This window comes from Falco peregrinus, chromosome 4 (genome assembly GCF_023634155.1).
Source record: "Falco peregrinus isolate bFalPer1 chromosome 4, bFalPer1.pri, whole genome shotgun sequence".
Taxonomy (NCBI): Eukaryota; Metazoa; Chordata; class Aves; order Falconiformes; family Falconidae; genus Falco; species Falco peregrinus.
In genome coordinates, this window is record NC_073724.1 from 93,901,337 (window position 1) to 93,923,292 (window position 21,956).

General features: G+C 39.0%; 1 protein-coding gene across 2 annotated transcripts; it reads left to right on the forward strand.

Moving 5' to 3' along the window:
• The first annotated feature begins 234 nt into the window (after positions 1 to 234).
• On the forward strand, positions 235 to 21,913 carry PROSER1 (proline and serine rich 1). Of its 2 annotated transcripts, none has more exons than XM_013301457.3 (13): positions 235 to 371; positions 3,475 to 3,540; positions 4,268 to 4,336; positions 4,787 to 4,881; positions 7,357 to 7,450; positions 7,951 to 8,061; positions 8,760 to 8,843; positions 9,807 to 9,885; positions 12,129 to 12,224; positions 12,346 to 12,390; positions 14,892 to 16,650; positions 17,304 to 17,451; positions 21,595 to 21,913. In XM_013301457.3, the coding sequence occupies exons 1-13, from the start codon at positions 327 to 329 to the stop codon at positions 21,598 to 21,600; spliced, it is 2,697 nt and encodes an 898-aa protein (XP_013156911.1). In that variant the 5' UTR covers positions 235 to 326; the 3' UTR covers positions 21,601 to 21,913. The 2 variants fall into 2 exon arrangements, with proteins under 2 accessions (XP_013156911.1, XP_005240286.1); XM_005240229.4 differs by lacking the exon at positions 21,595 to 21,913 and adding an exon at positions 18,796 to 20,477.
• The last annotated feature ends 43 nt before the right edge of the window (positions 21,914 to 21,956 follow it).

The window sequence follows — 21,956 nt, forward strand, 5'->3', positions numbered from 1 at the left end:
CGCTGCGGGGTCGCTGCGCCGAGGGGCTGCGGGGGCCGCCGCCCGCCTGCCGCCGCCCGGGCCCCGGCCCCGCCGCCTTCTTCGCTGGGCAGAGCGGGCGGCGAGCGGCGCCCGCCTGCCTTTGTCTCTTGCCTGGGGTCCGGCATTCTGAGGGCGTCAGCGCTGAACGCCCGGGGGCTGAGAGCATCCTAGGCTGCCTTTCTTCCCCTGCTTCTTCTTTTTTATATATATTTTTTTTTTCTGTATGTTTAAAAATTCTGAGTCTTTGGCCTGGATATTTTTTTTCCCTTCACGTTTAAGTAGCTGCATTGAATGAACTAATAAAGATGGATAAGAAATCATTTGAAACCGTGCTGGATGAAATTAGAAAGGTAACTTCTCGTTTTGCATGTTAGTTTTCACGATTTGATGACAGAATATTTCTTTTGATGAACACACCAGGTCAGGTGTTTTTGTTCTTTAATAATCACTTCAGCGTTCAATAAAGACTAAATTTCACCTGTATGAACTGTAATCCTGTGTTGCTGGTGTATCCTCGATTTTTTTATGTCCGATATTACAGGGTAAAGCTGCTGGGACATGCTTGTTCTCTTTGAGATGTTTGTATTTTCTCAGAAAACTGAGATTGAATGTCCAGACCGCTACCACTGAGCTGGGACCCCGTGCTTGAAGAGCACTCATTTGAAATAAGCACTTGAAGAAATTTTATCACAGCATTTTTATTATCAAGGAGGATGAGGAAGGAAAGCCAAAATAATTAAGTAGCTCTTATTTGGGCGGAGGGGCTGCGTTTGCTTGGCCTGACCGGAGACTGGGACTTTCGGTGCGAGGTATCTGCCTTTCATGTGATGGTTTAGGAGTTAGAGCACACGAATGTGACGCGAGAGGGCTGATTTCAAAGCTGTGCTCTGCTGTCCTTGTTCAAAGCCACATCTCACATTGCTCAGGAGTGTGTGCACACCTTCCTTCGAGGTGTGAAACCCTGGGGTTTGCTGTATGCTCTTGAACTGCGAAGCGGGCTGAGCAAAATACCTGCTATTTGTGGGAAGCCGGGGTACAAACCTGGGCTTCCCGATGTTTGGCATGTCGCTTGTTTCTTCCTGCACAGAGGCCTGCTTTTAACAGGAGAGCTAGACATTAGTGGTTGCAACAGTTCCCCAAATACTGGAAGTAGAAAAGGAGATAGTAAAACCAGAACCTCTGCGATTAATGGTTTCTTACCTTATGTGGGAGGTACAAACCTGGGATGTCACATTTTGCTGTAGTTAAGCAGAGGTGATTTAAGTGTCACAGCAGAACGCGATATATCCTGCTTAAGATGTCCTGGTGTGAAAGTGAAGGGCTTGTTCTGGATAAGATTGCCTTATGGCAGGAAAGGAATCCTTAGCATTTTTCTGATGGGTGTTTTTTGTTACGATGGGTTGTGTAGGTGAAGTAGATTCCTTTATTTCGACTTGGGTGCTACGGAGCTGAGTTTCAGTTCGGCTCCTTTTCAGCATGACATGCAGTGATGGCTGCAGTTGTAGTATTATAATTTTGGAATATATTGAGATACAAACAGCTGCGCTCAAAAGCCTCAGGTTTTTCTATCACAGCTGCACTTTCTGGCATTTTTTAATAAGGTCACGGTCATAAATTCTCCTTTATAAAACAGGTATGTGCCATGCTGCGTGACCAGCTGAAAACATGACAGCCTAAGATATTCAGGGTGTGGACTTCCTTCCCAACCTTAAGAATTTTTATGGAAAATCTGGGGGGCAAAAATCAAGGAACAACTTGCACAACAGTATTTTCCGTGAGAATTGATGGTGGGAGGGAGTAATATTTCAAATATTACTACTGCAGTGCGGCCTTTGAGACTACGCTCTGTGATTACTAAAGACTTCAAACAAAAGGGTATTGACATGTGATTTTAGGCAATTACATTTCCTTATGCTATCTGCCTGTATTCCTGTAAACATAACTTACTGTTGATATAAGGATCAGTGCTGTGCTGTGTTAATACTAGCTGTGCTATTGCAGTATAATGTTCATTTTCCAAATGCTTATTTTGTGTCTTTGTTGCTAGGTCTTTGTTTAAACTTAATTTCTAGCTCATTGGTAGAACCTTGTTTTATTATGTGATTCACAGGTCAGCTGTGTTGGTGTGTTCCATTTTCAGTCCTACAATTAGCAGGAACAATTATTTAGTTGTCTTAATGTGTAGCTTACTTCTATCTTTCCCTGCATATAGTTACAATTATTAACAGTCTGGGGCTTTGTTTGTTTTTCATAAATATACAGAGCAGTGCTTTCTGTTTGTGTTTTTATTATAAACTCATTCAGTTGTTGATTTAAGGATGAAGAGTGACATTTGTTTTGGTAAAGAAGTTGCTATAAGACATAGCAGGCTTTTTTCAGAAATATGTAAAGAGCAGGAAGGGAGAGGAGAAAAAATGAGCATGAAGAGGGAAGTTCTTTTTCCCCTGTGACTTCAACATTTCTGGTAACGTGTCTTAATGAGGTACAGGAAGGAATGGGTTGCAGTGATAGAGAGTTCACGTCTGTCTGTGTGGAAGTGCAAGAACAAAAAGAAAAGAAGGACTAGGGATAGGTTTTTAGGGCTATTGGGAAGAAGATAGAAATGGGTGTGTGGGTGAAGCTGGAGGTGAGTTGAGAAAAAGCATGAGAGCTAGCAATAGTTGGGGGCCTTGGAAATTGGGGAAGACAGGTGTTTGCACTAGTTTGGGGCAGGAATTCAGTTGTTAACCTGTATTTACATCTTGTACCTTTCTCAGTAAGCCGGGTATGAGAAGAGGGAGGAAGCCCTGGGTATTAGATAGCCCACGTGACTATCTAATTTTGTTAAGTTATTAACAAAATTGTCTTGCCATTGATTGAAAAGTGGTGGCCAGTACTGGGTTAAACTACTCTGCTTCCTTTGTTTTGTAGGATTGTGTATTAAGTTTTGAACTGTGGTAAGGTAATGATAAGACTACATCAGCCTCTGGAGGAAGCTTTGTTGTATACTTAATTCTGTCTGTAGAGACTTGTTCTCCAGTCTCTTCATAAATTCACTGAAATAAGGTGCTTTGCTAATTATTTTACAGGGGACATGCAGAGATTGTATGAATCATCAACTGTGTTATCTTGTTTAACGTAAAGTTGATGTAAACCTTCCAAGGCAAAAGGAAGAGGGATGATGGTCTTCTCTCAGTACAGTTTTAAACAAACAAAAAAAAAGAGCAAAATGAAATAAATCAGAAAACGAGTGGTTTTTTTAACAGAAGAATTAAATTGCATTTCTGCTTTTCATTGTACTCTCAATTATCTAAGGAGTATACTGTTACTTTAGAATATTGCAATGTAATTGATGCAAATGTCACTTCATAAGGTCAGATTTTTTTAGATTAATGGATTAGCCTAGCAGATGGTTGTACTATAATTACAATTTTTGAGGGACTAATTATACATCTTTTTTTCTGTATCTTCTAGGCTGTATTGACTGAGTACAAATTAAAAGCTATTGAATATGTTCATGGATACTTCTCTAGTGAACAGGTAAAAGTCAACAGTGTCACGGGTTTAGTGGGAGTTTTTAATTTGTGTATTCAGTAATTCAGAAAGACAGTGTCTGCAGTTATACTGAGGCTAATCATATTAGCTTTTTTATTAACTGAGGAGATCTAAGTTCTCATTATTATATCAGCATGAAACTGTTAAAAAATCTTCCAACTTGTTTTTATTATCAAAATGATTACATTTTCATCCTTGTCATGTGGGGAAAATCGGAAACATTTATTGTGATGGAATTTAGGATTATTTTGCATGTATTTTCTAAACTGGCATGTAGTTAAAAGTATCCAATTTTGATACTATGTAGATTTTTTTCCTGTTTCTTCTGGGTGGTTTTTTTTGTGGATGTTGGGTGAATATACTGTTTGAGATACTGAATGTTCATAAGCTTATTCAGAAAGACTTTTTTTTTTTTAATTCTAATACTGTGGCAATTATTGTGCACATATGCAAATATATAGAGAGGAGTAAGTATCTATTTTTCAATATTTCCATAGAAAAAACTGCATCTCATCACACTGAATTTTTAGGTGCATACTTAGCAATAAAAAGAACAGTAGATGCCTGTAGGCACTGATGATCAAACACTGCAGACAGACGTGGTTTTTAGCAGTATATCACTGTATTCCAGAAATGGAAAGGTCATACTGATGCTGTTAGCGTGATTTTTTTGATATATAAGAAAGATTGATCGGAGGTCTTTCTGTTGCAGGTTGTTGAGTTACTGAGGTACTTCTCCTGGGCTGAACCACAGCTCAAGGCAATAAAGGCTTTACAACATGTAAGTTCTTGTGACATAATTTTGTGGAGTAAGTTTGCCTTCTTAATCTCATTTTAGTTTTGTGATGTCTACTTTTGCAACTGATGGGTCAGTGTACCCTTTTATCTTCATCTCTTTCAGTGGTATGAAAATATAAAACTTCATACGTACAATCAGGGTATCTTTTCTGATTAAAGTACCTTTTACTTTCCTGTGTATCACAAGAATAGATGTAGCCCATTGTAACTATTGTTAACTTCCCTGATTTCTTTGCTTTTGGCAAGTGCTTTTTTGGAATTGCTTGTTCAGAATTTAGCATATAGAGTCTTCTTCCCAGTGGGAGGGAGAGAATATTAAATGGTTACTGAAAAATACATGATATGAAGCTGTTACTGAGTTGCATTGTGAGTTTGAAATAATTGTATTGCCTTATTCTATACACACGTTTTTTCTTTCTTGCATACTTGTCAGAAAATAGTGGCAGTTCCGGCATCGAAAATGGTTAACATTCTCAACTGCTTCACATTCAGTAAAGATAAACTTATTGCACTTGAAATCTTAGCTTCGTAAGTATCTCTCATGTTGCACTTCCTTAACTTGTATTGTTTTTACCAGTGTTTGAGTATATAAAACCTAAGATACTTCCAGAAGGAAGCACTGCGGCCAGTTAAGGTAAAGCACAAATCCATTATTGATGGGGCTGTAAAGAGAGGAATTAGAAGTAGACATTGTGGAAAATTCCATAGGTCATCTGAATCTTGAACATGCTGCTGTGTGGGCTTCTGCCTCTTGGAAAACTGCCACTTTGGCAGTGTTTTTACAGTGTTTTTCAGATCTTGTAGAGAATGAAGAGGGCCTTATATTTTTGCTCACTGAAATGTAAAAGGCTTGAGACCAGAGTATTCTGAGAATTGATCCTTTTGCATTTGAAAAGCCTTCTAAATATTAGATATGTAAAAATGAGATAAGTAGGTAGTTCTCTTAAATTGACGTACTTGATTTACACATCTAATGTCTGTAAAAGATGTATAGATATTCTAAATTTATGTTTACACGAAAGATTGTTTGTTTTACTAAACACAGCTGCTTAAAAATGCCATTTACATACATTTATATTGGAACTTTTCTGTCTGGTTTAGGGCTATGTGAAGTGTTCTGTTTTGGGTTGGGTTTTTTTTGCATTGAGTATGTCTGCCTTGCCTATGAATTATTATTACAGACTTATATTACAGCCAGCTTGAACATTTTGCAGCATATAAATTCATGACATATCTGTAAAACACGTAAGACTGAAGATATAGACATGATCTTGCTTTTTGAGTTGAGCTTTAAGAAACTGTATGAATGCTCTTTCAGACCAAAACAAAACAGGGTGGCTGTTGTGGTTTAACCCCAGCCAGAGACGAAGTAACACGCAGCTGCTTGCTTGCCTGCTCCCTCCCCCAAGGGATGGGGAGGAGAATCGGAAGGGAATGCAAAACTCAAAACCAATTTAATTATGACAATAAAATAAAATAGGAGAAGGGAAAAAAACCCAAACCAATGATGATACTGCTACTACTACTAATAATAACAGCAGCAACAATTATAATTAAAAGGAGGGAGAAGGAGAGAGGAATAACATCCAAAGGGAAGGGAGAAAAAGCAAGTGATGCAAAATACAATTGCTCACCACCTGCTGACTGATGTGCAGCAGTGATTGGGAGGCCCCGGCCAACTCTCTCTGATGTATATACTGAGGATGGTGTTCTATGGTACAGGATACCCCTTTGGCTACATTGGGTGAACTGTCCTGGCTGTGTCCCCTCCCAATTTCTTGTGCCCCTCCAGCCCTCTCACTGGCAAGGCCTGAGAAACTGAAAAGTCCTTGACTTAGTATAAACATTACCTGGCAACAACTAAAACCATCTGTTATCAACACTGTTCTGACACCAAATCTGAAACACAGCACTGCACCAGCTACTGAGAAGATTAACTCTTAATGCAGCTGAAACCAGGACAGCCTAAAGGAAGTTCAGCGGCCCATTAAACTAACCAGTTCTGCTTCTTGAAATGAGAATTGGAGCTCATAGACTCTTCAGTTGCTACACTTCGGCTGGTGTGGGGGCAAAGTGTGGTAACTTCTGTAGCTGTTGAATTTCTACAGTGCAAGAGCATAAGGGAGTCATGGTATAGAAATACTAACCCAAATCTGTGTACTACTTTGCTAATCAAAACTAGAGAACAAAGCTGAAAGATCATTCACATTTTAATACCATTCTTTGAGGCATTTTTCATGTCTTCATTCAACATTCTGCTGATTCCATTTCTTCTAGTATCCTCCTATGAGAAGTCCTCCTTTTTGGGATTATATTATTTTCAGCAGTTTGGATGGGGCAGGTAGTGTTTGACAGCAGTAAAGGTACTGTGGTCAAGGTTTTGGAAAAGGCAGGTAGAATCAGGCATTAGGGTCCTTGTACTTGCACATTTTGTTGTTGTCTTTGGTGTGTCTAGTGTTATTTTTGGGAGGGGAGCAAGGAGAAAGAAGGGTACTTTTTAGAACTATGTGAGAGGTTTCACTAGCTCTGCAGAGCATGGAGAGAATTGTCAGGAGTTCAATTAATCTTTTTCGTTCTAGAGCAAATAAGATGAAAATTTGTTTCTCTGCCAGTCTAGAAAGAAACAAGGGCAAACTGAGTAGCTGCAGGTTTTCTGCTGTGCTCGGAATTGTGTGCTAGTATCAAATTAAAGCTTTCTAGTGAACTGTTGTGATGCAAAATTAATTTTGTCAACATAGTAATTTTTGCCATAAAGTTTAGCCGTCATTGTCCATTGTTCTGTATTGGTACTTAATTCTAATATCATGCTTTATTTACAGGTATGAAGTTAATATTTAAGCCTGGGGGGTTTACTTTAATAATAATAATAGTATTATATGAACTAATAATGTTTTTTTAATGTACTGTTGGGTACTGGCTGAGTGTTGATCACTTTTCAGTAGTGCATTGTTTCTAATAGCATATAGAATGGCAGTAATCATCTGTCAATGTCTTTATTTATAGCAACATTGTTGATGCTCAGAATTATCGCCTTATTGAAGATCTGTTCAGAATTAATATGTCAGAGAAGAAAAGATGCAGAAGAATTCTTGAACAGGTAGTCAAGATACTCCTAGTGTCCTTGATTCTGTCAAATACAGTATTGTTTCCATTCTTATGGTCGTTATGGGGTCAGGACTTACCATGAAGACTTCTGGAAACTACTGGTGGAAGACAGAAAGAAGCAGCTGCAATAAGTGCTATGTGTAATACATGTGCAAAAAAAAGAAAAGTTTGTTAGGCATTGGGATCATATGGAAAAGGGTACAGGATTGCACCCGATGCTGAAAAAACCAGTAAATTTGTTTTGGAGAATACCAAGTGCTTAACCCCAAATTCAGTAGAATCAGAGGTGATCTGAACAGGGTTATTCAAAACATAGGTGACTTTGGCAGAACCTCATGCTGTTTGGACTATTTGGGAAGAAGCTTTGAGACAGAGCTCTGAATTGTTCCACGTAGGTTGATTCATGCAGTCTAAATGTTACGAAATAGTAATTAATTTCTTTAAAGCATTGAATTTGATAGCAAATAATGTCCTTTCTTGATTATTTTGCAGGCTTCAAAAACGGGCTGTAAGGCTCCTCATGCTATGATATCATCCTGTGGCATGATTCCTGGCAACCCTTATCCCAAGGGCAAACCAAGCCGCATAAATGGAATTTTCCCAGTAAGCATGATCCTATGGTATTGCTTTTCACAGCATCCTTGATTTAGGATACATTATAGTATAACCAAAACCAGGATTCATATATATAGAAGGAGGAGTGGAATTAAAATCAATGGGTTTTTTGTATTCACTCATTCCACATTTGTAGGGAACTTGCATTATTTCTATTTCCCCATTCTTTCTGTGTTGCTTCGAGTAAAAATTACTGCATAAATAAGACATTGTTCATATAAGGAAAACATTGTAAACTCCAGCAATATTTGGCAGAAATAGGAGAGGTGTAAAAAACCTTACTGGTAGGTTGATGAGATGAACTAATATGGTCACTACAGTACACTACTGCTAATCCTAGAGTAATTCTTGAACAAACATGTTAAGTATTTCCTGTGAACACTTAAGGGATTGCAAAATGTAAGTTATCATGTCCACAAATCAAAATGCAGAATTCTAATTATGTCAGAAACACGGACTGTTTAATATGTGTCTCTTTAGAAAAGCTCAGTGTTATAAATTAAGCTATTGGAATGCTCTTACGTAAAGTTTTACAAGTCTAGAACACAGTTTCTTTTTCCCAAGAAAAATCACTTTCAGAATATTCAAAAGCTTGAATGTAGTTTAGAAAAAAAAAAATCAAATATGTCAGAAATTCTATAGCAAGATTCCCTTCTAAATTAACAGTTTAATTTTCTGTGTTTCAGGGAACCCCTATCAAAAAGGACACAGAAGAATGTACGAATGAAGGAAAGGGAATAGCAGCTCGTATACTCGGACCATCCAAACCAGTATGTCTAATAAATGAATGAATAATTGAAACTTAAAAATAAATAAATAATACAATCACTAGCCAGTTCATACTAGCCAACTTCGATACAAAATGTTGGTTTGTTGCGAGAAGATGGTACAGCAGCAATTTAAACAAAGCTTAACTTCTGTAATGGAAGATAATATGACCTAGTATTTTTTTATTTAACTTGAAAAGAAGCTGTAATTTATATATCTGGGGGATAGGATTCTCTAGTGGATACAGTGTGTGTGCATTTGAAGGCAGAATTTAAATTGCAGTAGCAGAAGAGCAAACTAAAAGCATTTTTGGTAGTCCATGATGAGCTAGTGGCAGTTTTAGATACCAATATATGCAATTTTTTATTACAGTCTGAGGGTTTCCCACATGAACAATCAAAGATGCCTGCATCTTGGAAACTTGAATTACAGCAGTGCCTTAGAAGGAGGTTCTTGTTTCTTAACAACACAGCTGATCTGTATTTCAAGATTTTTAAGCATATGGGACAAACTTTCAATGGACCTGATAACACTTTGAAATATTGCCCAGATGTTGTATTTTCACTTTTATTATGAGATATTTCTCACTAAGATGTATTATTGTAAAGGGACAGGTATTTTCCTAACTCTTTGTTAGTTTTAAATGTGCTAAATCTTTAAAATGAGAAGTCACTCCAAGACTGCACAGTGTGAAAACTACAAGGCAGGAAGAAGTTCCCTTTCCCACCTCTGTTCAGTATTAAATCAAAATCTGAAGTTGTGCTGGTGATGTTTGTTTCATTCTTTTCAGAAAGAATGAAATATTTTCAGTCACTATTACAGATATTATGAAACAGTTTGCTCTAGCATAATTTTCCGGTGAAGAACAGCTGTCTGTACTAGTATCTGAATGTTAGCCTTTTGTCTGAGGAACATTAGGTAATGCTTTCACTATTGCTTCTTCCGTTTGTTTTTTGTTTATTTAGGCTCCATCAACCTACAATCCACACAAACCAGTTCCATACCCCATCCCACCATGTCGGCCACATGCAACTATTGCACCAAGTAAGGCTTCTATGTGTTTTTGCTTGATGCTATTGTTTCATCCATTTGCCTTTTAATTAAAAAGTGTCAAGTGTCAGTTTCACTGACCATGAACATATCTGGAATTGGCTTGTGCTCCCTAAGCCTGCTCTGGGTACTGGTTTCTACCTTTTCCTGTCATGACTGCAAGAGTTGATAAAAAGAGGAATTTATTGACTTCTTTTTCCAACATTCATCATAAGGAAAATTCACAATCCTGTTCTGATGACAGACTATTTCTTTTATGGGAGGCATTGTGCATGTTAGACAAGACTAGGGCTGTGTCATTGTTGTAATGTTTGACCAAGGTTTGGGTTGAGAAGTCTGTTGACTTGTTGCTGTTGTACCAAACTTAGGATATGGTCAGGCACAGACCTGCATTTGGGTGGAAATACGTAGGAACCATAATCTGTTCCTCAGTTGAAGGGGTAATCTGTTTCTTAGTTGCCTTCAGCTTTACTTTCTCTCCATCACTATGGAGAGAAAATAGTTTCCTAAAAGAAAAGTTTAAACATGTAGATTTCAGGCTCAGAAGGAACATAGTGATTACCTTTTCCTGTGTTTGGTGGTCTGACTGTTCCTATCCTTGTGCCTTAGGTAACATTGAGTCTTTCTTCATAAACTCCTTTCTCTTTGCTCTGCTGTGCATCAGTTATTTGATTCCAGGCATTGTTGGAAGGGAGCAAGGCAGTTGCCATTTCGTTGGAAGAAGCTGGAGTACTAATGTAGTCAGACTCTGGTCTTTCTGAGCAGCAACTGAAAGCTTTTTCTAATTGTGCAATTCTGTACTGCAAAACAAGGAGGGCTCTGTTTAGGAGGCTTGCTTCTCACTGATGTTAGGGGTTTCGGGGAGTTTTTAAGGTATTTGATAAGAAAGCATGGTAGAGCTCTTAGTGCATGTTGATGGGTGAGTCATCTAACCACCTTGATGCCTGCAAGTCTCTTTATAGTCAGTTCAGAAAAATGGGCACTATTGGTGGCTAAAGTAAGTCTGAAGATTTGCGCTTTAGAAATTACTTGCTCCCCAGAAAAACATACAGGAAATTTGCAGGCTAGCCCAAATTTATATTATACAAATCCTATCCAAAGTAAGTTAGGACGCAAAATTTGTCCTGTGACTGGATGTAATTATGAGTTCATTTTAGGATATGAAACAGCTTTTGAGGTTTAAAGGCCTTATTAGGCTGCATGTTTCTTTAACAAACTTGTGACAACGGAACTCATAATTGATAATATATATTTACATATATAAAAATGTGTTTAATGAGATTGCAGATGCTGACCTAAACTATTGAATGTGATTGTTTTCGAGTGATGGTCAGAATGATGTTTTGTTTTCAGCCACTTATATGTGTTGGTTTAACATTTCCTGGGTGACACAATGATTGATTTTCAGCCAAGAGTTGTCATGCAAGAAATCTTAACATTAGGTAGAACTATTATGAAAGTGTGAAATCAGAAAGGAGTTGTTTATGACAAATTACTGCACTTTAAGTATTGTTCAAGTGCTACCTTTTCCCATGAAATGTAAATTCTTATGCTCTTAGAATATTCATTCAGGACCACTGTGAAGTGTATATATGTTCCTGTGATTTCAATTCTGTGCTTCACCAGAACTGTATACTACAGCAATACAACAGTTTGAGTTGCCTCAAAGAATAAGGAAGGAAAATGGTGGGGTTTTATGTGTCAAGTAAAATAAGTATTTTATATTAAAATAATTTGCTAACCCACTTGAATTTCTTATCAGTTAAAGAAATATTGAAGAATGATAGGCTAAGTATTAGAGATTTTTTTCTCTGAATTTTCTGACTAGTGTTAGAGGGCTGGTTTTGGTCTTTTGTTTGTCAAGGCTTTAATGTTAAAGGGAGAGTTGCAACAGCCTTTAAGTTAGGAATAGAAAAAAACCAAAAAACACTGCAGACACTCTGAATCACTCTTCTCCTTTGAGTTTTTCAGGCAAAATGGAACTGAAAGCAATTGAAAGCTGACTTTTTCAGTCTTTTTCAAGAGAACTACCCTTACTAAAATTTGGATCACAATGCACGCCATTCAGGCAGACATAGGCAAAAGTCAGCATCCAGCCTGGATGATTAACTGATCTGGCTTTTTGGTGAAGGAATGTCTTACAATCTTGGAAATGTTCTTTTAAAGGAAAGGACACCGGTTCATTTAGATACAGTTTCTTCTGACAACTGAGATTTGTATTGCATTTGTTATTTTAGGTGCTTACAACAATGCTGGCTTAGTTCCAATGGCTAATGTCATAGCTCCAGGCTTACCAGCTCCTCCGCCATACACTGCTAATCAAGTGGTATCAGGTAAAGCATGCATACCTTTAAGAATGTTGATGGCGTTTTTTCTAATTCATTGTTGTGAATGGATCATTCACTGATGGAGTTTGATTTGCTTTTAAATAACAAGCTGTTATTCCGTGTTTAGAAAATGAGGACCTTTCTGGCCAGGCAAAACCTTCCCAAAATCAAGGTAAATTGCAAATCCACAGGGGGATTTTTTGTGTTGATTGTATCTTTGTTACTTGTTTAGAAAATGTAAAGAACTCAATTGTTTAGTGCGATTTTCATAAGCCTCTAAGTATTTAACTGCTGTTGGAATAGGACCCCTTGAGAGTGGAGGAAAAAATCATCTCAGGCATTTGGCACTTAGAAGCATTGAAATATTAAAATTCAGCCTGTTGGGTTAGCTCACTAAAGTTTTAACACCTTCAGCATATAAGTGTGTGAGAAATCATGTAAAAAACTAAAAATACGCTTTGCAATGTAGTGCACTGAAACACTTCAGTAATATCTTTTCAGTTAAAACTCTGGACATCTATTTGAAAACTCATTTGCATTTCAATTTCATATATTAGTTGCAATGGGAAGCTAGGAATACAGGAGAGACGGGTTATTATTGTTTGTTTAAATCCGTGTGTAGGGTGTCTTATCCCAGACTTGCATCCAACTATGTCTGCCTGCACTTTTGTCTTACCCTTTAAAATCCAGTTCTTTTTTCAGAAGAGAGAGTTGTGATTTATTTTTTTGTTGTCTCTATTTGTATGGTACTTCATATGCTTTGTACACTTCTTAGTACAAAATAATATTAATCCCATTATGAGCTATGTGTACAAAGACTTCTGTAATACTTTGTTAGGTTTGACAAATAGCAACTGAGAATCTACTGACCTTTTGAGTCAGGCATATTAACAAATACCCAAAACAGATAAAATGACTGTGATAAGTTTAGCTCCTCTAAATATTTCTAGTACTAAAAAAGTTAAGTTTTGTTTTTTCTCCTTGAGGCCCAGGGATGGTTCTACAGAAATGCTGCTGTTTCAAAGAATCACTTTATCCGTATATACCCCTTTTAGTGTGCATGTACTTACAAGGTAGTTTATGTAGTTAAATGAATACAGTGTAAGAAATAACATCTCTTAGGAGGAGAAATTCAGTAACAGCCCTGGGCTCTATTGCAGCTGTATTTCTCTGGTGATTATCTTGGCTGTCAGGATTAACAACTGTGATATTTAGGAGGGTCTTCAGCCTGGAAACAAGACGAGGAAAGAACAGAATCCGGAGCCAAGCAGTCTGGGTCTGGATCAGGGGTCCTCAAACTACGGCCCGCGGGCTGGATACGGCCCCCCAGGGTCCCCAGCCCGGCCCCCGGTATTTACAGAGCCCCCTGCGCCCCCCCGCCAGGGGCTGGGGGGGGAAACCAAGCAGCCGCAGATGACTGCCTGCCACTGCATCCGCGCGCCGGCCCCCTGGTTAAAAAGTTTGAGGACCCCTGGTCTAGATTTTTGGAAAAGAATATGTAAAATGAAATAGTTTTTTTGTAAAGTTACTGGGTTTTAGGCTTTCAAGATACACAGGAGTTTCTCATATCAGTTTAGGTCCAGGATTTGAAAGATTCTGGTTTGGGGTTTGTGTGTGTTTATGTAGAATTTGGGCAAGTGAGAAATTTAAGCTGTTACAGACTTATGGGTAATGAGTTTGACTGGTTGGATCAGTGATGTGCTTACAGTTGAACAGGTTATTTTAAAAGTAAAATAAAGCACAAGGGTTGTTTGCAAGGAATGATTAACACATTCATATTCCACATGTTTCACAGATAGAGGCATATCAAGGCTGTTGACATGACAGTGTTCATAAATGCAGCTTCTTTCCATTAACCTCCACATTCCCATTTGCGGTGTGCCTGCCTGTTTTTCCCTCTTTTCTTCCAGACTGACTGATGTCTCTGACTTAGCTTGTATCAGCCTTACAAAGTGATATTCCTAGTGGCAGGTGCTTGCCTCAGTTATAGACACCTCACTAAAGACTTACAGAAATATTTGTTGATAAAGTCAAGTGCCAATGTTAGTTTAATACTGTAGTGTGATACATGAATTTAAAAGTGTACCTTCTTAGAATCAAAATCTGAAGGAAACACAGTGAAGAGAATGACCTGATTTTGAAGGAAAGAAAAATACCAGCACCTGAAATCAGCTTTCTTCAGTTGTTGACTAAACTTCTTTGAAATCCTGATACATTGAATTAACTGGTTCTGAAGGAAATTCTGGCCTTCAGTGAGAGTGGATGCAGAGGAGCCCAGGTGATCTGATGCCGATGGAATATTAGGTCTGGTTTGGGTACTGCCAGATGTTAGTGACCAGAGGGAGGGTATTTACCTGTATCACGTAGACATTCTTATGGAGTGTATTTGAGTATCTAACTGTCTTGCATGAGATCATGAAGAGATGTAGCAGATGTCACAGAGTGTTTTCAAGAGGAGTGTTAGCCTACATGATGTGCAACTTGCGTGATGTGTTTGTATGTACCTTTTTGTTTTGTTTTCATAGACTTCAGTGTTCATTGTTTATATACAGACATTGTGTGTTAGCTGTTGCCTGTGTATCGTATTTTGAAATGCTGTATAAAATGTGTTTGTGTTGATTTCAAACATTTCTGACAGTTTCAAGTATTCTTACCAGTTTTGTTTCTTTGCAGCTTTTTCTGCACAAGCGAATCAGCTCTTTACTCCTCATGGTTCTAATCCTTCAACACCTGCTGCTACTCCAGTCCCTACCCCATCACCTGTCAAGGCAATAAGCCATCCATTAGCACCTGCAACTCCACTCATCTCTGGGATGAACATGTCTACCCCTGTCCTTCCTGTTTTCCCAGGACAGGTCTCTTCCATCCATACATCTCAGCCATCCACCCCAACCCCTACTGTCATCAAATCCCTTTCATTGCCTGGTGTTCCTGTCACATCTGTTCACAGTGCAACCTCTACCCCTATCCCTGCAGTTTTTTCTGGGCTGGCTTCTATACCCACTGCTACGCCAGCTCCGCAAGGTTCTTCCACACCGTGTGCCACACCTGCTCCTACTGAAGCTTTCGCATCTGCTACAGCACCATTTGCTGGCCTCCCATTTTCTGCAACCTCTTCAATCGCTTCCGCTAATAACCCCGCTCCATTGTCATCAGTTTTTGCCGGCCTCCCTTTGTCCTTGACGCCCAACGCCCAAGGGATTTCTAGTCCTGTTCCATCTACAATTGCTAATCCTCCTGCCACTACCATTCCTGGTTCGCTTAGCTTGCCTAACCCGATTTTGTCTGTCTTAAAGGGATTTCTGACATCAAATGACACTTCATTAATCAATTCATCTGCTTTACCTTCTGCTATGACAAGTGAGCTTGCTTCTTTATCTGCTCTTGCTAATCAAAGCTCTGACCCTCCCACTTCCTCTGTCAACAAATGTTACACCCCATCAGCCACCCCCACCTCACAGTGTTCCTCCACGCCCGGGCTGGCCATTTTTCCAGGTCTTCCATCCCCATCTGTAGCCAATTCTAGTTCCACTCCTCCAACATTGCCTGCACAGTCACCTTTAGCCACTTCGCCATCAATTATGCCAGTCAACTGTGGCTCATCAGCCTCCCTCTTGCATGGCGCAAGCCCTACTAATTCTGATCAGCAGCTCTCATCAGCCCCAGCTGCCACAAGTATCCCAGTTCTGGTCAAAACAGAACCCATGAGTCCTACCCTCTCGGCCTTCAAAGGTCCTTCTCATTCGGCTAGCCCTTCTCATGGCACTATAGGACTGTCAGCGCTCGGGCGTGCATACACCTCAGCAGCTTCTGTGCCAGTCAGTTTGCCCAGTTCGCTGAATCCGGCGCTATCGGGTCTCTCCTCTTTGAGTGCTCCCCTAAACAACTCCAGTTCTCTGGCTTCCATTTCCCTCGCCCCACATGGCTCCTCTGCTCCCATTGCCCCTGTGTTCAATGGACTTCCTCCTTTTACGTCTCTAACCAGTAACTTTGCTTTTACTGGTAATCCAGCACTTACACCACCCGTCACTCTGCCAGGGTCTTTGTTAGCTACTCCGTCTACAACCGCTTCAGCTGTGTCTGCCCCTCATGTGAATTCCACTGCCGCCGTACTCTCAGGACTCGCCGCCTCAGCAGCAGTCTCTGCTCCACCCTTCTCGCTTAACTTGTCCAGTGCCGTCCCTTCCCTTTTTTCTGTTGCCCAGGGACCTCTGGGATCATCAAACCCATCCTTCCCTGGTTTTCCTGTCTCTAACACACCCTCTGTCACTCCTGCTCTCCCTTCTTTCCCTGGCCTCCAGGCATCTTCTGCAGTAGCAGCAGTTGCACCGTTGCCGGCAGCTGCCACAGCCCCATCTCCGGCTCCGGTCCTGCCAGGGTTTGCCTCGGCCTTTAGCTCAAACTTCAACTCTGCACTTGTTGCACAGGCTGGGTATGTTTCTGTTTCTGAAGGAGGTCAGAACTGTTTCTTTTTCTCTTGAGCAAAACACTGATTTTACTGAGGCATAGACATTGTTTTCACCCATAGTTCATAATTACAGTTAATTTTTAAAGTTAGTTCACCAGCAGATTTCCACCTGTCTTTAGAAACTGATAGAGTAGTTACTAAATAGGTTGTCCTCGGTAGTCCCTGTTACAACAGTCTAATCCAGTGAGGTGCTGAGTGATCTTATTTCCCAGATAAGGATACTTGGCACCTCCTAGGCTTTCACAAGAATGGATTCCACGTGGGCATCCATTGACACATCCAGGTAATAGCAGACAATATCGTAGATGTTCCTATGTTTTAAGGAAGTACTCAGCATTGACTTTGTAAAGTTTTTTTCTGTGCAAATTGTAGGCACAGCCAAGGTACAGAAATTTGTGAGTTCCCTTCTTAATTGTGCTCCAGACAGTCTTGGTTTGTGTGTGCATGAATAATTTGTAGGTGGGTAGACACTGGGTTTCTGTTTGGAAATTCTGGCCCTTATGAGGTTTAGAAAAAGAGGTGGGTTTGTAACTTCTGTAGAGACAAGCTTGTAGAGAGAGAAACATAGGACAAAACATGATGTTCCTAATAATAGCCGCATCTTGCCGTTCTTTCAGCTTGACTTCTGGACTGCAGACACCAGGAAATGCAGTTTTTCCTGGCCTTTTATCTCTCCCTGGTATCCCTGGCTTTCCCCAAGGTGCCGCACAATCTTCCTTACAGGAATTGCAGCATAGTGCGGCAGCACAGTCAGCGCTACTACAGGTAACATGCCTATTTCTTAATACTGTTTTGCTTCCTGTGATCATTTGAGCACGTACTTGCGTGTTAACTTAGTGGGATTAGTTTAAGTCAGTAAATGATTAAAACTCCTAACCTGTTTGAGAACCGATTACAAGGGTGATAATAAAGAACAACTCATTAACTTCTTATTCAAGGCCAATGTGCCGTGCTTCTGGACATCATGAATGGGATTAAATGCTTTTTGAAAAGTCTTGTAAAATGGGAAGGAGTAAAAGAAAAAAGACTTGCAAGTGAAATTTTTGCTAGATTAAATCTAATGAGCTGACCATGTAGTTGCAAAATTTGTGCTCGTTTCCTGTCTGACTCTTTAATACTTAAAGTTCTACATGGAAAACCACTTTGTTGTGAGTTATATGTGCCTCTACATGCACAATCAGATTGTCTTGAATTTGTTTCTGCTGTGGTTGTGCCTTTCTGTTGATAGCTCCCACAATTGCAATTGTAATAGAAGCTTGAGGTGGCTTTAGGTGATGTGTAGTTTCATCATCTCTCTTGTCCATGAAACAACTTGTTTCAGTCATTGACTTACACAAGTTAACTGAAATTACCATCGGAGTTTGTATTTAGATGTTCAGTTTGCCTTTTGTTAAATATGGCCTCTGTATAGATTAAGGATTCTGTTAGGAAATTTGTCCTTCTTTACAAAATACTGAAAGAGGCAGTTGAGTGTCTTGACTTAATGTTTTCTTTCTTCTGTGACACAATAAGTTTGTGAAATGGAGCATGTGTCTTAAGTACTGTTCAATGTGCAGGATATTGTCAGGTATCTTTTGAATATCAGGGGAAATAGACTGGAAGAAGTAAATTACTTTGTCTAGGCTATGCTGCTTTTGCAGCTCAGGAATTTATGTAATTTGTAGAAATCTGTGTATGCAGATTGCATTAGGGAGACATCAGTTTTCTTGTTTACAAGTTCTGTTCACTAAAATTAACACTTGGCTTACTCAAGCAATGAAGAGAAGGTTTGAAGTCAGTGAAGTACTACAGCGCCTGATTAAGCTATGCCTTCCAAATCAGCTGGTGCTTACTCCACTGGAAAGTATGCTGTTAATGCTTCCTCATTTTCCCTCTTAATCCAACTGCTTTCCTCATTCTCTGGTATTTCAGAGCAATAGTTGCACTACATTTTAACATCTGCATACAGGTGCATCGCTCATCTCTGTTCTTTGCACACTTCAGATTATATTTTATTTGCTTTGGCTTGAGTAGGACTGGTATTATGCCTGAAATTTTGCCTAATACAGTTTTTTGTTTGTTTCTTTGTTTTTATCAATGCTGTTCCCTAACTTCTTCTCTTCCTTGAAGGCACATTCTGCTTCTGCTCTGGAGAACTATACAGCTCAGCCTGAAGGTTTTGCTAACTATCCGTCAACACCAGGAACACCATTTTCATTGCAGACAAGTCTGCCCCAGAGTGGATGGCAATAAATCCCAGACATTTTTAAAGACTGCAGTGGTTGCTTGACAGAGCATGATCCTATTCACTTTGAAGGCTATCTCCGCATTAGTGGGAGCATGGTCTGAATTGGGGAAAGAGGGGGAAAACATGAGGATAAAATGATTCCAGGAGATTGTGTCAGATGTCAAACCTGATTTGTGATTGCATTCAATTGATTCAGGGTCTGATCCTGTGGATTGCTGAGCATCCTTGACTCTCCTTTTAGCTTATGAGTTGAAAGTTCGGTGTTGTACAGGATCAGGAACATTCAGATGGACATTTATGTAAATAGAGCAAATGGCTGTTAAACTAAGTGGGGAGAACAAGTATACTTAATAGTGTGTATAAGAACCTATCCTGTTATGTTTTCTATGGTATATGTGGTTAATATAGAATGAGATCTAGACCAAAACTAGATACTTAAAGCTGTAGATGATCTTTTGTCCAGTTACACACTTCTTGTGTGTGCATAGATCAAGATCAGTTTATGGTTCTTCGGATCTTTTCTTAGGTGTGTGAGGATCTCCTGTTAGCATCAGCAGAATGTTAAGGGGAGGCTAGATCAGAGGGGTGTGGGGGGTTTCTTACATTTTGAGATACTGTCATGGGCTTGCTGCTGAATTGCATACTCCTTTGTCTGAATCTGACCAGGAGAGCTAGGAAATGATGCTTTACTGTATTTGGGTAGAAGTGGATTATGTTTTACTGGAGTATGGTTTAGCTAGCTGAGAATATGTATTTCTGAAGTAAATAAAAGCATTTTAATTTGCCTCTAAAATAATGTTCCATAACATTCTCCCTGCCCCCACACCTCTCTTCAAATGAAATAATTGTACTGCGGATAGGCTGCCCATCTGGCACTTTTGACTGCAGACTTTTGTGAATGTTTACAGACATGGGTCAAGTTCTTCTCTCCCTTATATTCAAAAATGAACTGGTTCTCTATATGCTTTTCACCTATAAACCACAACTTGATGGTGCTTATGTTACCCTGTGAATATAAATGGGAGCAGAATTTGGACCATGGATTTTTTAGTATTTTTCCTTGGAAAATGATTTTAAAGGCATAGAGCTAAATTAACTGTATTGGTTAGGAAGGATTATGACACAGCATATAGAAAGGTCTTGCTTTGTTAGTGAAATTGGGTTGTGCACTCTTCTAATAATGTTAGTACCTGTGGCAATGTGTAACACATTATTGAATATCATCTATTTAAGATAAACTCTTGATCGTGTTCTAGAGACAATAGAGATGAATGATATTCAATCCTGTGATTAAATTAAAACGTAGAGGATACTATACTGTAGAAAAGCTCTGCACCTAGAGTTTTACTTTTTTAAAGATTAATTCTGCTGGGAGATGTTGCTAATGTATTTTCTTTCAAGATGTGAACAAACTTTTTTAGAACATTAATGGAAATTCCTGTATTGGTTTTTAACACGATTTTTTTAAATAAAAAGTTTACAGTCATGTCAGAAAGGCTTTGCTGACTATTTACATATTTGTCTAAAATACAGATGAATAAACTTGTTTTTACTAAGACACTTACTAATGTTTGATCTTGCTTATGCTGTTTCTTTATGATGCAGGATTACATACTGAATTATAAAATTGGTTTCCTAAAAAGTGGCAATAGAAATATCCTATGAAGTGTTTAGATAAAAAAAAATAGTGTCCTTGGTACTTTGTCAGCAATTCAGTAGCCTTGCATTTTAATAGTCAAAAGTATGTATTACTTCGAAGATAAAGGTAGAAACGTATTGCACTTTTAAATTTTTTTATTTTGTGAAACCTGATGAATTCTAATGATTATTCTCCACTCTGAACTGCTTTTAAAATCTGTGCCTTATATCTTGATTCAAGGAATATGTGGAAAAATCTCTACCATCTTTCATTATGCTTTCCTTCTTGACTTGTTCTTTCTAGATTTGTAGATCAGTTGGAGAACGAGAAAATAAAAATATAGGTATCTTGGCAAGAACAAATTGGCTTTTGTCTCGTAGATGTGAATGTAAAGTAGTTCAAAGTCAGTAAGCGTTCTGTCACCTTACTGAGGTGCTGAGTTTGATCTCTGATTTGAGTCCTTGTTCCCCATCAAGCAATCCAAGTTTAAACTAATCTACATTACCTTGTTGTCAAAACCAAGTACCAGACATCAGCTGTTATGCAGGGTTTTATCAAAAAGTAAGCCGTTTTTAGTTGGTTTCTGAAAATGTCTGTGGAATGGTTGTGGGTTGTGGGTTGTTGTTTTCTGTCTGAACATTAGACAACTCAAAGACACCTAGGAGACTCTGAAGCCCTGTTTCTCCAAATGAAAACAGGTGAGAAGCAGTGAATATCCACTGCATTAAATGCTGTTCTCCTGAAACAATGCAGTTGCAAAGTGGTGTCTAGTCACTTTACCCAGAAAAGAGTCTTTCATGCACAGCTGATGTAGTTTTACGTAGAAGCTGATCATGCGTATTAGACAAGTGAACAAATAAGCTAAGAAGCATTGAACTGTCAAGTTTTGTTTGTCTAGAATGGGCTCTCTGGTTCTTAGTGAATCATATTGAGCAGGATTTTGTAAATTGAACTTCCCAGTGGTTAGGATTAAGGTACATTGCAACTTCTGAAATACTTCTCCTGATGTAAAATTGTTTTTTATTAATTTTTTTCTCTTCAGGAGTAAAGTCTGTGTTCTGCATTGCAGCAAACTCCTGTGACCCAGCCTTGGAATTTCTGAAGGGGGTGATTTGTCCTGAGCTCTTTCATGCTTACTTGAGCACCATTTTTAAAAAGCCAAGGAAGAATGTCTCCTGAGGCAAACCATGCTGGATCTTACACTGAGCCGGTGCTGGGAAAAGGCTGTTGCTGTAACTTCAATTCTGGACTATGATTTTTTTTGTTGTTCAAGTTGCCTATTACTGCTGTATTTCAGCTGTGTTGACAGACTGCAAAGATAAGGTGTAGTGTTCTTTGAAATAAAATCTTTATTCCAAACATCTAAACATACTGGGATTGTGTTTGCAAATGTAAGTTTCAATA